At 41.0% G+C, this 15646-nt stretch overlaps 1 protein-coding gene across 1 annotated transcript in view; it reads left to right on the top strand.

The window, feature by feature from the left end:
* LOC131839820 (uncharacterized) overlaps positions 1-14561 on the top strand; it is a 107028-nt gene extending 92467 nt beyond the window's left edge. Inside the window, exons 4-5 of the mRNA XM_059187530.1 lie at positions 6976-7117; positions 13448-14561. Coding sequence (XP_059043513.1) covers positions 6976-7117; positions 13448-13486 — 181 coding nt within the window. The 3' untranslated portion in view covers positions 13487-14561. The remainder of the gene's footprint in view (positions 1-6975; positions 7118-13447) is intronic.
* The last annotated feature ends 1085 nt before the right edge of the window (positions 14562-15646 follow it).

Genomic DNA, 15646 nt, shown 5'->3' with positions numbered 1-15646 from the left:
GATCGAGTCCCGCATCGGGCTCTCTGCTCAGCAGGGAGCCTGCTTCCTTCTCTCTCTCTCTGCCTGCCTCTCAATGTACTTGTAATTTCTCTCTGTCAAATAAATAAATAAAATCTTTAAAAAAAAAAAAAAAAAAGAAATTTCTAGAAGTTATCCTTAAAGCCTGGAGGGGAAGGTGGGAACCCCCCCCCCCATTTCTTAAATAACATGTAACATTTTTTATGGCGTTTCTTGTTTGTTTTACAGTTAGAGTTGTGGCTTACCGAGAGCAGGTGCTGGGGCAGCCTCCTTAGGTGCAGGCAGCAAAGGAGTACATTTTCTGTAAAGGACTTATAAAAATCATACCTTGAATAATCAGTTCAAAAGATTGGTCTGCTTTTTGTTATCATGTGCTGGCTATTCTAAGCAATGTCAGTGATAAAATGTTCTTCCCCACAAAAGACATTTTGTTGGTTTAAGTTTTAAACAATTGCTGTGGTTACTGTGGGGTTTAAGTAAGTATACGTAAGCTTCGAAGTAGCATATCTTGCTCTTGCCTTTAATAAGCCTTGTATATTAGCGGCTCCTGGGTGGCTCAGTGGATTAAGCCGCTGCCTTCGGCTCAGGTCATGATCTCAGTGTCCTGGGATCGAGCTCCGCATCGGGCTCTTTGCTCAGCAGGGAGCCTGCTTCTCTCTCGCTGCCTGACTCTCTGCCTACTTGCAATCTCTCTCTCTCTCTGTCAAATAAATAAATAAAATCTTAAAAAAAAAAAAAAAAAAGCCTTGTATATTAAATGGGGGTTAATTTGGAGAACTATCTATATAGTTAATTTGGAGAACTATATAGCTTACTCAGTGGCTGCCTTTCTGTCCCCATGCCCCACCTGTCCCCTCCATCCCCATGGATTCATTTACAGACTCTTCTCTGTGATTCAGCCACAGACTCTTGTGAGAATACATTGTGAATTGTTCAGAATCATTTGAACTCACTTCAGGTGCATTTTTATGTCTCTATCCCCTTTGGTACTACGTATTTCATCTTTTAAGTGAGTAGACTTAAAAGAAATAATCATAGCATGGTGACTTCAAAAACAAACAAACAGAAGTTGTCTCACTTTAATTCTGACATTCTCTGTGACCACTCTGAGTTTGTTATTTGTATCTAAATTTTAAAAAGTGATAATAGGCATAAAATGCAAAGTGTGATATTTTTGTTGAGTAAGTGCAAATTTTACTTCAAGCATGAAATACTTCACTGAATTTAAAGTGGGTTTAAAAAAACAACAACAACACCTGAAACTTACTCTTCTTCTTCAATTATTGTTTGTTTTAAACCTAAGAAAAAATCAAGAAAAGAATTAACATTCCTGATTATTACATGCCTATTACTAAAAATAACTTTGTCTTATACAAGAGGGTCTTATAAGCTCATCAGCTTCAAGTGTCAAATATCCTAGGTGTGTCATGGCTTGGGGGGAAAACCTACTAAGAAACCAAGTGTTACTAAGATTTCTCTGAGACCTGTGAAGATTGTTGGTGGGAAAGCAACTGGCCACTGTGTGTGTGTTAGTTTTTCCAGAAAAGAAGTCCAGGGCACATGGATATGTAATCATAAATTCCTTCCTCTTGCACAGTTTGTCCTTAATATCATCATGGAAGATAGCAGTACTCCTGAGCAATTTCCAGACTTTCAAAAATAAGCACTGCTTTAGAAGCTGAGTTATTTAAGGATAGCAAAAGCACTGAGGGAAACATCTAACATCTACCATATTCATGAGCAGACAGATCTCAAAGCAACCTATTATTAGGGTAGTAATCTGGCATCCTAGAAGCAGCACAGACTTTGGAGAACACCTGGACTTTGGTCGTGCCCCTACCAAAATAATTTGCTATTAATTCATCCAAAATGTTTACTGATTCTCCACTGGGGAAGTGCTGGGAATATAATGATATATAAGACAGATATGGTCTTATCCCAAAGAAAGGGTACTCCCCACCCGAGGCAGGCTGTGTGTGGGGGGGAGTCAACACACAAATGGATGAAGCACTTATTTGTTCTTTTCAGTTCCAGGAAGGAAACAAATAAATGGTTCCTATTGCTCCTAGGATAAAGAAAGAAATTCTTAATATGGTCCCCACCATTCTCTCCAAGTGCATTTACCACTTCTCCCTGTCTCCTCCAACCACAGCCTCCTTTTAGTTCCTCAAAAGCACCAAAGCCTTCCTGTTTCAGGACCTTGACTTATATTGTCCGCCTACACCCTAATCTGCCTTCAGTTAGTTCCTAACACAACCTTGGATCTCAGGACAAATATGTTGGCAGAAAAACTTCCCTGATGTCTACCTACCTATATATCCACTCCATATCCCCCACCCCAACAATCAGTCACCAGCTCATATATTCCCCATAGCACCCTGGGCTCTTTCTTCATAACCCTAATTATTGATGTGTCTGTGTAATCATTTGGTTAACATCCCTGTTCTCTCCCACCATAATCTGCTGCCACTAGACTGTAAACTTCATGGGGGCAAAAGTTTTCTGACTTGCACCATTGAATTCCCAGGTCGTAGTACAAAAGATGCTTGTGGAATGAATGAATGGAGATAGGCATAGGTGAATATGAGTATGTGTTCAAACTAAAAATCCTTCCACCAGGGATGGGCCTTAAAAGAATTTTTCTATGAGGAAAGCTTGGCTGTCCAAGGAACTTCCTCATTTCTACTCTCTCTTGACTGGCCTGGCTTGTCAGGTTACTGTTGTTTTGAGTTTTTGCTTTTATAAGTACCCTCCCTCCCATTTTCTTTTACTTTCTTCTACTTCTTAAATTACATTAGCCTTACTTTTCTTTCTTTTTATGATTTGGGCTTTAGTCCCGTCTTAATTTTATAGCTTTCCATTCCAAAGCTTTCATCTCTATTTCACTCGCCCTCAGTCTTTTCAAAAATTATAAATATTTATTTTATTGTATTTTTATTAGTTAATCTTAATTTGGGATATTTTGCTCTAGTCTTATCCTGTTTGTCTTACTGCTTTCAGTTTTTTCTATATCCCATTTCAAATATGATTTTTAAATAGGTGTTATTTCTCTCATAATCTATTTTTAATTTGTTAATTTGCTTATTTTTAATAGATTAAACATCATTTGACCATGGAATCTTTCTTTCTTTTTGGAACTTTACTCCATTTGTTCTCACTTCCTTCTTTCTTTCCTTCCTCTCGCCTTCAACCCACTGCTTCCCTCAGTGCCCTTTATCCCATTTCCACTTTCCCACTTGTATTTACAGCAGCTAAAATATTGGAAGTCAGAAGAATAGAAACAGCAGAGAGAGTTTGCTTTATGAACATGGGAGGATAGCTGTCTCTTCTCTACCAGTTTTCCCTGCATTAGCCTCAGCTTTGTTAGTGATGGTTCTCCCCAGAACTCTATTACAGAAGATTTGGTGAATTCAGTTAATTCTATTAGGGGAATAAGCCTCGTTTGGTAGCTGGAATGTTTGATATAGAGAAACAGTGTTGTTTATTAATCCCTCACCATCTATCTAGTCCTTAGGTGTGGAATTTAGGGGGAGCTATGCCAGCTCCATCCCCAGAAGAAGTTTCAACCCTGGAGGGGATTCTAGAGGTGGACGCTCTCCAGGTCCTGGTGAGGTGTTCACAGAAAATGCTGGTAGGATGTTCCAAAGTGGGGAATCTACAGCCAGTGCTTTGGTATCACCTTAAACAAACTTGCATTCATCATTCTACCAAGGATGTTTCCCTTTCCTTCTTGCCAGGTTGAGAGGAGTATCTTCCTCGGTTCTGACTAGTCTCAACTTTCTTCCTTGTCCTGAGGGCTAGTAGAAGCTAGAGAGTCTGAGCTGAGGGCAGTCTCACAAACAGAGCTTTAACTAAGGGAAGAAAACTTGTTTCTTCAGAATTAGTTTAAATTTTAAATCCTGTATCTGGTCACTGAGTGGATCCATTAAGAGGAATGGATTTCTAGGAGGTAATAGAAAACCCCCCTCACTATCTGTTCCTAGGATATGGGTCTCTTCAGCATTCTAAGAAAAGTCCTTGCACCAGGGATTTAGGCTGAGTTAGCAGGATCTTTTGTCCATCACTCCAGGGGAGAGTTAGCTGGCACTCTGAGGGAGCAGGATCCCTGAAGGACATGCTGACCATACAATCACACCCCATCCTCTCTCCTCAAATCTAACATTGGATTCCTTTGTAGGCTTCTATTCTCTTTTTCTCAGTGTGATCTGCTCCACTCCACGACGGAGAGTCTAAATCCCTTCCCCCTCAGGTTCAAGAAGAGAAGCACTCATGGTGTAGACCTTCAGGTTCTCACTGTCTGGTGATTTTTAAGAACCTTCCTTTGAAAATCCTCCTTTGACCAGCTTATCACCTAGCCCTATTCCAACACCAGTGATCTGGAACTGCAGAACCAATTGAATTTCCTCAACTTTAAAATGGGGATAAGGTCTACCCCTTAAGGGTTCTTCTAAGGACTGTATAATATATTTATACAAAGCAGCTGATGTGTATATATACCAGTGTCTGGCATATATGAGAGGTGGGTAATAAAAGTTAGCTATTTTTACTATTGGATTTATCTCCTTGTCTTTTAGAAATAGATCTGATTCATCAAATCCATAGATCTATAGTTTCTGGCACAGAAAAATGTATTCAATACAATCTAGAAATCTTTCCAGGAGGCCGATCCCTGTCTCATACTGAAAATAATTAGTTGGGTTAGTCCTATATTTTATTTATTTATTTATTTTAAAAAGATTTTATTTATTTGACAGACAGAGATCACAAGTAGGCAGAGAGGCTGGCAAGGAGAGACGGGGAAGCAGGCTCCCTGCTAAGCAGAGAGTCCGATGCGGGGCCCGATCCCAGGACCCTGGGATCATGACCTGAGCCGAAAGCAGAGGCTTTTACTCTGAGCCACCCAGGTGCCCCTATCCTACATTTTATTTTTTAAAGAATTGAGTTTTAATCCCAGTTTAAGCAAATAGGAATTACTCTTACTTCCCATGGTTGAGTCTTTGCTGGTATGGTATATCCATTGACTGAGACAGTCCAAATGTTATTGTAGGACTTGAGTTCTAAAAGCAAAGGCCCTAGAGCACTTTCCATGAGAGAAGTGAGTTAATCTGTGTATGCTGGGCCCATTTATACATGAAAAATTAACCCACCAACATGATCTACTCCATTAGATACCCTCCATTTTCTTCCTCAACCTAAAATCAGATTGATCATTACAAAAATCTACAATTTTAATTTGTCAGAATTTTATTTTAACAGGGAAGGAGACATTTAGTGTTTTAGGGTTTAGATTAGATGCATACCCTATTTGTTTTAGAGAACAAATCATAGGAAAGCCCATAACCACTTAAACTTGCTGTAAGTCTATAACCAGTCTAAGTCAATTTGAGCAGAGTATGCCTGGAACAAAAGTTCATTTCTAGAAGACTGAGATGGCTTTAGAATTGTAATAATTATTATTTTTTATTCTTTACAGTAAACTTTATTTTCATTGGTATATCATTTGACATAATTTCAAAGTAGGTCAGTGCTCCAAGATGAGCCAAAGAACAGAGATCCTAAAGCTCATTAAGGATGTTTTTCACACTCTTCTGAGTAGGGCATGGGGTTTCAAGGCCCCCAGTATTGATACCTAACATTTACCCCTTTAGACTTCACCTGTAGATATAGAAAGAAGAGATAACATCAACATACAAGAATCAAATGGTATGAGAGTATAATAAAAAGCTCTTGGGTTATATATCACCCATCTTTTTAAGGTTGTAATGATATTGACTGATTTCTTCTCTTGGAAAGTTCAATTTGTTTTGTTTTAAGTAAGATGTCAGAATATGTGAAAATGCTATACTTGTATATACAGTAAAAATAATGAAAGTCTTTAAATTCTTCATGAGTCTAAGCTGGGCCATGACTATTACTGTAGAGTCTGTTCAACATACTAATTCCAAGTTTGGTGATCATCAATAAACTGGCACCTGTGATTAAACCTGGAAGAGTAATTTGGCAGAATGTACCCAAAGTTGAACATACACATACTCTATAACTTAGCAATTCTGCTTGTAGGTAAAAACCCAACAAAAATGCATACATATATGCACCAAAAACATGCTCAATAATATTCACAACAACACCATCTGTAATAGCCAAAAGCTGGAAATAACCCAAATGCCTATCAATAGTACAATGGATTAACAAATTATGGCTTATTCATAAAATTTAATGGTACCTGAGAATGAGCTCTTTACAACTACCTGAAGCAACATGGGTGAATCTCATAAGTTTACTACTGACTGAAAGAAGCCCAGCACACAAAAAAGCACATACTGGATGATTACATTTACATAAACTTCCAAAACAGGCAAGACATAATCTAATGTGAGAAATATACATAATGGTTGCCTTTGGGGGAAGAGTATTAACTAGAAGTAGCATCTAGGGCATTGATAAGATACAGTTTTTTGTCTCAGGTGCTGGTTGCATGGGTGTGTTTATTTTGTAAAAACTCAACAAGCTTGGGTACCTAGCTGGCTCAGTTGGAAGAGGGAACAATGCTTGATCTTGGGTTGTGAGTTTGAGCCCCATGCTGGGGGCAAAACAAACAAACAAAAACAAAACAAAACAAACAAACAAACAAACAACGCCCCCCACCAAGCCTCCAACTCATCAAGCTGTACACTTGATTCATGAATGAACTTTCCTGTATATATGCTACACTACAATAAAACTTTACTAAGAAAAGGCAAGGGCCAATGACTTTGGTTGGGGTAAGTGGTTGTCCTTTGAGCTCAGGAATGGAGAAAAACAAAACGTATACAGACATACACACTCAAAACAAAATGTAAGATGTACACATCAGTAAAGGCTATCACTGGATAATTGGATCAAGGGTAATTTTTTTCACCCCCATCTTCCAGCCCTTTCCAGATCCTTTTTAAGGAGTCTGTATTCGTTTTGCCACAGAACCGAGAAGACCCTTAAGGCATTGGATCAAACTGCTGACAGTGAGCTCTTCCTTGTTGCAAGAAATAAGTCATCTCTTCTTCCTTATTGCAAGAAGTGTGGATTTCATTCAAACCCTCTGTTTGCCTTCCAGGACTGTTGGGTAAGACAGTTTAGAGTTAACTATATTTGGAAATACAGATATAACTATAAATATAACTGTATTTGGAAGTTGGAGAGTTACAAAAAATAAATAGATATTAACCTTCAAGGAAGGAGTATGGGAAAATCAGGAAAGGCTTCCTGATGACGTTTGATCTGGGGGTCCGGAAGGAGAAGGAATTTGTGAAGCATAGTGGGAGAAGGGGGATAAAGGACAGGAGGGTCATGGTAGACAAGGAGTTAACACGGGTAAGGCATGGAAAACAACGACATGTTTATGGACCAGAACGAGTTTGGCATCATTGGGGAAGAATGAAGGGACAGGAAACTGGAAAAGAATTGAAGTCCCCCAGCACTTGTGACTTCGTACTCATTCCATATATTGTGTTTGTAGATATAGTTGTAACAGATGCCTAGCATGGTTCCTTGCATCAGACCTGTGGAAATATATAATAGAAGTCCTAAATTTTTAAAATTGTTTTCTAAAAAAAAAAAAAAAAAAAAAGTTTTATAGCATATTTATATCTCACTAACAAAAATAAGTGTTTCTGCATTAGCATTTATCCTGGAAGCCCTGAAGTAATCAGCTGGAATGAAACCAGTCTTTATAGAATATTCTTGAACTTTAAATTATTTAAGTTGATGAAAATCCAAGCATGAATATAACAGGTGTTATGCCAAGTACAGAGGATTCTCAAAATCTCTTTCCCTAGAATTATAGAATAACTTGGTACCAACATCAGCATCCTCACATGAAATGAGTTTTCAAGGAGATGATATTACATTTGGGTATATCGATATTATAGAATGCCTATTATTATTATTATTATGAATAGCTGCAGACACGTCTGTGGCCTATTGCAGAGCAGCTCCCCAGTTTGCCAAAGAAACACTTAAAAATGCATAAATGCTCTTCATGCTAATGGAACAGACATTTTTTATCGATTTCCAAAGAGAAGGGACTGAGAGAGAGAGAGAGTTTCTTCTGCCACTTCCCATGGTCCCACAGCAACATAACGAAATAAGTAAAGGCAGTTTGCTCTCTGGGCAACACCAAGCCAGGAGGGAAGATTCAGAGGATATCCACTCTTTCTTCTCACTTTTAAATTACACCAGAAAAGCAGAGGCAAGGAGGTGTGCATTCAAATGCATAGCTTGTGATTGGCTGGGGGGAGGGTGTGAATTTAGCAGTATAGGCAGTGGCCAGGACCAGCTGGTGACTGCTTCCTTTAACTGACCACTGACGGCTGTGAATACAAAGGCGACCTCAAGGTACTGTGGTGCAACAGGCAGTCTCTGCCTTCAGATTTTGTTCCTGGAGAGGAAGTCACAGAATGAAACACCCTGGGGCACATTCCTTACTGCACAGAGTGCTACAAATTGAAAGGCACAACACTCTGTTCTTTCACTGGTTCCGACAGGAGCAGAAATGGCTGAGTGATCAGACAAAAGGCCTTGGAAAAGAAAATGGAAGGGAATTAATCTTGCGCAGTTGCTCTGTGCCGGGTGTAGGGTGTAGACTTGGAGTGCTCAGATGTGCTACGGGGGTGGCACGGGGCTGGTTATGATTCTGGGATTCCACTTGCTGGCCATGTGAACTTGGATGGGCTCCTTCACCTCTGTGGACCTCAGTTTCCTCATGTCCCCCTCCTAAGGCTGTGTGGAAAGGAAATGAGAATCCATGTTCACGTGGCATACAGTATGTGCTCTGACAAAGTAGGTATTTTCAGTCCTTGTCTTTACTATCATCATTTAATCCTCAAACCAGCATCATGACCCACTTTACGGATAAGAACACTAAGGCTAAGAGAGGTAAAAGGTTTACTTGGGGAATATAACTTTGCTACTATGATTCCAGCCCCATATCAGAATTCATACTCCTTACCCCTTTGGATCACATTGCCTTTATCAGTTAGCTTTGAATAAATGCATCACAGAAATGAGAAGCAGCAAAAATGGGCTCGTTTGCAAATATCCATGAGCCAAAAGATGGTATGGTGTGTTTGTGTTCTTCAGGGAAAAAGAAACAATAGGATGTGTACACACACACACACACACACACACACATTGAGAGAGACAGACATCTATATATCTATATCTGTTGAGATAGAGGAATTTTACGAAATTGGCTCACCCACTTGAGGAGGTTGACAGGTCTGAAATCTGCAAAGAAGGCTGGTAGGCTTGCAGGCTGAAGACTGGTGCAGAATTGATGTTGCAGCTTTGAATCTGGAGGCAAAATTCTCTCTTTCCTGGGCCACCTTGATCTTTTTCTCTTAAGGCCTTCAACTGATTGGATGAGGCCCGTCCACATTATGAAGAGTTATCTGCTTTATTGGAAGTTTACTGGTTTTACTATTAATTTCACCCCCCAAAAGACATGCATCATGTTGAAATCTCTTTTTTTTTTTTTTTTTTAAAGATTTTATTTATTTATTTGACAGAGAGAGATCACAAGTAGGCAGAGAGAGGCAGGCAGAGAGAGAGGAAGGGAAGCAGGCCCCCTGCTGAGCAGAGAGCCCGATGTGGGACTCGATCCCAGGACCCTGAGATCATGACCCGAGCCGAAGGCAGCGGCTTAACCCACTGAGCCACCCAGGCGCCCTGAAATCTCTTTAACTAAATATTTGAGTACTGTGGCCTAGCCCTGTTAGCACATAAAATTAACCATCACAGGTGGGGAGCAGTGATCCGTGGCAAATACGAACCTCAGAGCCTAAATGTTTGAGCTGAAGTACTATCCTTAACTGACCTCAGCTATCACACTGCCTAGGTTTTGACTGGGTTTTGTTCATAATTTTTTTGAAAAGATTTTATTTATTTATTTGACAGACAGAAATCACAAGTAGGCAGAGAGGCAGGCAGAGAGAGCGTGCAAGGGCTCCCTGCCAAGCAGAGAGCCTGATGCAGGGCTTGATCCCACCTGAGCCAAAGGCTGAGACTTTAACCCACTGATCCACCCAGGCGCCCCATTCATAATTTTTTAAACCCATACACCTTTCCAGCATTTTGGCTAGTGCAATAAACTAAGATTATTAATACAAAATAAAATAAATAAAATCATAGTGAAAAATGCAGGCTGTGGGTTCTAAGCAGCAAAGATAAAAAATACAGCTTCAGGAAGTGACGTCCTTTTGCCTGAGTGACTATTTTACCTAATCCAAGCTCGAGGATGAGCCTTTATTTTAAAAATAAAGGAAAAGATTTGTATGTTTCCCTTCTAGTCGCTGTCACTGTGGAACTTACTCATAGCAAGAACAGAGCTAAACAGTTGTTGAGGTATTTTTTTGGGTAGATGTTAATTGGTTATTTCCTAGACAAAACTGGAAAATACTTTTATTATAATCACTCAAAAATACCCATTTCCCCAGGTAGCATCTGCAATAGAATAATTTTGCTGACTTTCACCTGTGAAAATGGTTCCCCACGTCCTCGGTCAGGATCATGCCTTCCTGCCCAGGTTTTCCTCCTAATTTTAAGGTGTTGGAAAACAGAGAGGTTTGTTTCTCCACTAGCCCTCACCCACCAGACCCGGTATTTGGGAGAAAGTAGTGCTGGACTGAGAAAATGATCTTTACCCAAGGAATCCAGCTGAGATGACTGCCTATGACAGAAACTGCTGGTTGGTCCTCTCACTTCTTAGTAACAGGACCCCAATTTCATTTGGGGTGCCAAAGTGCCCAGCCAAAGGACAACATTTCCTAGTCAGAAGATGAGCCATGATTTGTCTATTTCCTCTTGCTCCCAGAACATAGATGTAATGGTTGGCATCCCAGCAGTCATAATGAATTAGGATGTAACCTTGAGGTTAGCAGTCCCACACAACAGAACTTCATAAAGTTTCTTCATAAAGTCACAGTACCTGCTATAGATTTCCTGCCTCCCAAGTTCTTTTATGTCATAGAAGTAACCTCTGAGGGGTTTTTTTTTGTTGTTGTTGTTGTTTTTAAAGATTTTTATTTATTTGACAGAGAGAGATGACAAGCAGGCAGAGAGAGAGGAAGGGAAGCAGGCTCTCTGATGCGGGGCTCGATCCCAGAACCCCAGGATCATGACCTGAGCCGAAGGCAGAGGCTTAACCCACTGAGCCACCCAGGCGCCCCAACCTTTGTGTTTTTAAACCACAGTAGTCAGATCTCTTTTTTCTTGCAACAGTTTTGTCTGTACTAAATCACTAGCCCAGGAAGTGATTGAATGTTAATTGAAGGGTAAAAGACCACAGAATCAATATAATTTTTGTTTTAAGATTTTATTTTCAAGTAATCTCTACACCCAACATAGGGCTTAAATTTACAACCCCAAGATCAAGAGTTGCATGCTGTACTGATTGAGCTAGCCAGGTGCCCCAGAATCCATATAATTTTAAAATCCATTGGGATTTGATATATAGGACAATTTAAATAACCTAAAGAAAGGAAGAAAGTTGTTGGTCCTTATTATCTATACCCATAACATAAAGAATCTGTTAGACCTGGAAAAGTTTAGAAATCCCAAACTCACATCATACTCCACCATTCATTTCACAGATGAGGAAGCAGAGGCCCAACATTCAATCCAGCAAAGATTCTCAATAACAGGCCAGAACCCAAACACAGATCTCCCAGTACCAATCCATTGCCCCATGGTCGTTTTTCACTCTTGATCTACAAATGGAGACATAAGCTGACATAATCTGGATATTTTACATAATAGTGAAAGAAACTAGGAACCATTGCACACACTAGAGTAGTGTTCATCTGGTACCATTTTGTCTACTTTGTAATGTAGCTCTGCCCAATTTATGGTTAGAATAATCTGATCTCACACCATAGTGATCATTCCGCATTTGAGTAACACAGAGCAGTCCTCACCCAGTGTCTAAAGCCTTTTGATGCCCCACTTTTGGCTTTTAGTGCCAGTTCTTGTTAGCTGGAGACAAATTATCTACAGTCCCAGCAAAGAAAGGGGCCCATTTGGCAACTATTCATCCTTTTCAGATTTGAAGCCATTCCGCGAAGGCATTTTAATTAGGCAGTGGGAGAGCTGCCACATTTAGAAGCAGCTCCTAAATGGGAAGCAGAGAATTTCAAGACCAACTGAAATTCTTGGTGCCTGTGTTGTTTACCATTTAAGACAGCCCCGGTGATCCTTCTCCAGCCCTCCTTTCGTACTCCAGGCTTTGTTAGATTCTGAACGGTTCAGTGATTTCTTGAGGCTCATGCCTAGCAGTTCTCGTTGTGCTTCTGCCTGCATGGTTTTCAGACAGGACACGGGTCCTTTGATCATACTTTAATGAACTCAAGCTATGTACCATATAAATGGTGATTGTTTTGATTATTATCTCCAGTTTTTCCTTCCAGTGCGAAGAGACAACACATTTTAATGGAGGCCTTTACAATTCATGAATTTTAAATGGTTTTTGTTCAATCAAAGCAATAAACCAAAAATCAACAACGTCCTATGTTAATTAACTGCCTGCTTACAAAAAGCTGAACAAGTAGCTCAGTTGTTGAGCGTCCTTGTCTCTATTTCACAGTGAGGAAGCTGCAGGAGAGAAAGATTAAGTCCACCAGCTCATGAAAGACAGGGTAAGAACTCAGAGCCAGAACCCTGATCCTATTGTAGCAGTTGTTCAAATGAGAAATCACAGTTTTCATCTCCCAATCGATGTCAAGCATTTGGACAGTATTTATAGAGGCTCGTGAGTGAGCATCTATCCAAAGGAAGTCTTGCAGCTTGCATAAGGAGAAGTGGAACGTGGCCAGGTGATAGAACAAAGAACTGTGGACCAGAAATTCGGACTTGATTTCTGTCCTGAGCTCTGTACCTGACAACTGCTGTGACCTTGAGCAAATCACCCCACGTCCCTGGGCTTCCAGTTCCTCACCCACAAAATGAAGTCTCAGCATCAACAACCTGTTATCAAAAGAAATATTTTGCAAATCCCAGTGTACAAAACAAATAAGAAAAAGCAGAGTGCTCTGGTGGAAGAGGGGCCAAGGGGGTCTGCCTGGTGCTTAACGCTCTTCCCCTATAGATCAATAGCTCGCAAGGACCCTTTTCTAAGCCTAGGAAATTGATCTACATAACTGTAAATTCCCTTTCAATACTGTATTTTATTTTTAAAATTTAATTTTATTTAAATTTAATGAATTAGCACGTAATGTATTATTTGTTTCAGAGGTTCCAATACTATATTTTAATGTTAATTTTCTCCCTACTAGGCTTTTCTGAAACTAGAGGAAAACAGAGGTAATATGGAAAATTCAGGCAGCACCACTATTTGCCTATCGTGTAAACCTTGCTTTGTCTTAGAAGACACCAAGCAAAGCCAAATCTTGTTGCATTTCAGGACGGAAGTATTTCTTCAGTGCTGATCTGGGGGCTTTGACCAAGAGTGTTGACGGCTGGCAGCTAATGTCTGTTTTCACTTCTGTGGCTTCTGGTGAGAGAGAACTTGGTGAGCCGGCCACTTGGGAGAAGAGGGCATATTACCCAAGAGCCATAGTCTGCAGAACCTGTTTGTGGGTGAGATGGGGATGCAGACGGGAGAAGATTTCTAGTACAATCTGATTTTCCCTCATTATCAACAAGGAACCTAAAAAAGTGGGGCAAGTCCTGGTTGTCCAGGCTAAGAGAATTGCCACCTTCCTCAGACGGAAGGTTCTCAGACATCACGTGGAAAAAGAGCCTACTTTGCAACAGTTCCTGCAGTTCTTGTCTCACTGTCTGTCTCTCATCCAGGGACTGAGTCATGACTAAATGCCCTTTTTATGGTCACCAAGTGTGCCCCCTCACTAAATCATGTGTACACGTTTTTTTGCCCAGTGAGGCCACATCTATTGTCTCTCATTAGACAATAGTGTTATTACTATTTCCTTCTGTTTCTGTCACCTGTTCCTCCATGGAGGCCTCATGGAAGGTGAAAAGGTCACCTGACTACCTTATTTTTTTTTTTTCAAGATTAAAAAAAAATTATTTATTTAACAGACGGAGATCACAAGTAGGCAGAGAGGCAGGCAGAGAGAGAGGGGGAAGCAGGCTCCCTGCCCAGCAGAGAGCCCGACACAGGGCTTGATCCCAGGACCCTGGGATCATGACCCCAGCGGAAGGCAAAGGCTCAACCCACTGAGCCACCCAGGTGCCCCACCTGACTACCTTAAAAAGCGGATTCTGACAGAGCATGGGTGGGCTTTCTTCACCACACATACCATCTCAACCACACTTCTGTTCAACCGCAGCTGCTCTGTGTGGCCACTAACTCCGCAGGTAATTGGAAGGCTAAAAATTGGAAGGCTAAATGCTCTGCAGGAAGCCTGCTTCTCCTTCTCCCACTCCCCCTGCTTGTGTTCCCTCTCTCACTGGGTCTCTCTCTCTCAAATAAATAAATGAAATCTTAAAATGAAATCTTAAAAAAGAAAGAAAAGGAAAGCTAAAATGGTGACAGAAAAGTAGGGATTTGTGTTGCCCAGTGAGATTTCTTTTTTGCCGGACTTGCCCAACTTGCAACTCCACCAGCACAAAAGGCTAAAATGAAATATCAACCACAGTCATTTAACTGTGGCAGATGCCTCATCTGTATTTTTTAAATATTAAGCTTTTTATTTTTTATTTTTTTATAAAGATTTTATTTATTTATTTGACAGAGATCACAAGCAGGCAGGGAGGCAGGCAGAGAGAGAGAGAGAGAGAGAGAGAGAAGCAGGCTTCCTGCGGAGCAGGGAGCCCGATGCGGGGCTCGATCCCAGGACCCTGAGATCATGACCCGAGCCAAAGGCAGCAGCCCAAACCACTGAGCCATCCAGGTGCCCCAATATTAAGCTTTTTACAGACTAGGCACTTGTGCTGGATTGCAGAGAGGGCCACAATTTTCCCATCTCTGTAGCCACGCCCCTTTACAATGTGAATTCAATTTCTTCCATCAAGAGGTAGGTTCCATTTCATGACATCTTGAACCTGGGCTTGGCCATGTGACTTGACTTAGGCAATGAGACTAGCAAATACGGAGCAAGCAGAGACTTGCTCCTTAGGCCTGGTTGTCTTTTCCTGTGGTTAGATCTCTGAGATCACCATGGAGAGGGAGCTAAGCTGGCCTGCTGAAAGATGAAGGGCACGAGGAAATGTGAGGTATCCTCGCCAGCCAGGCCCCAGTTATCAGCCCCCAATAGCTGGAGATGCCAGCCAGCCTGCAGTTAAGCTGCCGGCTGACCACAGACAATATAAGGAAGCTCACTCACCGAAGGACAGCAAAACCAGCCTAGAGAAGAGCCACACCCCACAGGGCAATGAGCTAAATAAGCGCCACTGACCGCCTTTCCACCCCGGATCCCCCATGCAAGTGTGGACAGAACTAACAAACTCTTGTTCAGAAAGAATCTAGGGCTCCTTGGATGACATGGGAAGGACAAAGCATTACTGCTGATACAGTTAGGAACAGCATCAATGGTCTCTGCCTTCTTATGTAGCAGGAGCGAAGCATGTTAGGAAAGGCGATGTGTTGGTTCTGCAGCCAGGGATAGAAACTTGAGAAAGCCGTGGGTGGGTTCAGGAA

Source organism: Mustela lutreola, chromosome 8, assembly GCF_030435805.1.
Source record: "Mustela lutreola isolate mMusLut2 chromosome 8, mMusLut2.pri, whole genome shotgun sequence".
In the NCBI taxonomy this organism is placed as follows: Eukaryota; Metazoa; Chordata; class Mammalia; order Carnivora; family Mustelidae; genus Mustela; species Mustela lutreola.
The sequence above is the reverse complement of the archived record's forward strand: the minus strand, read 5'-3'. Positions and strand labels throughout refer to the sequence as shown.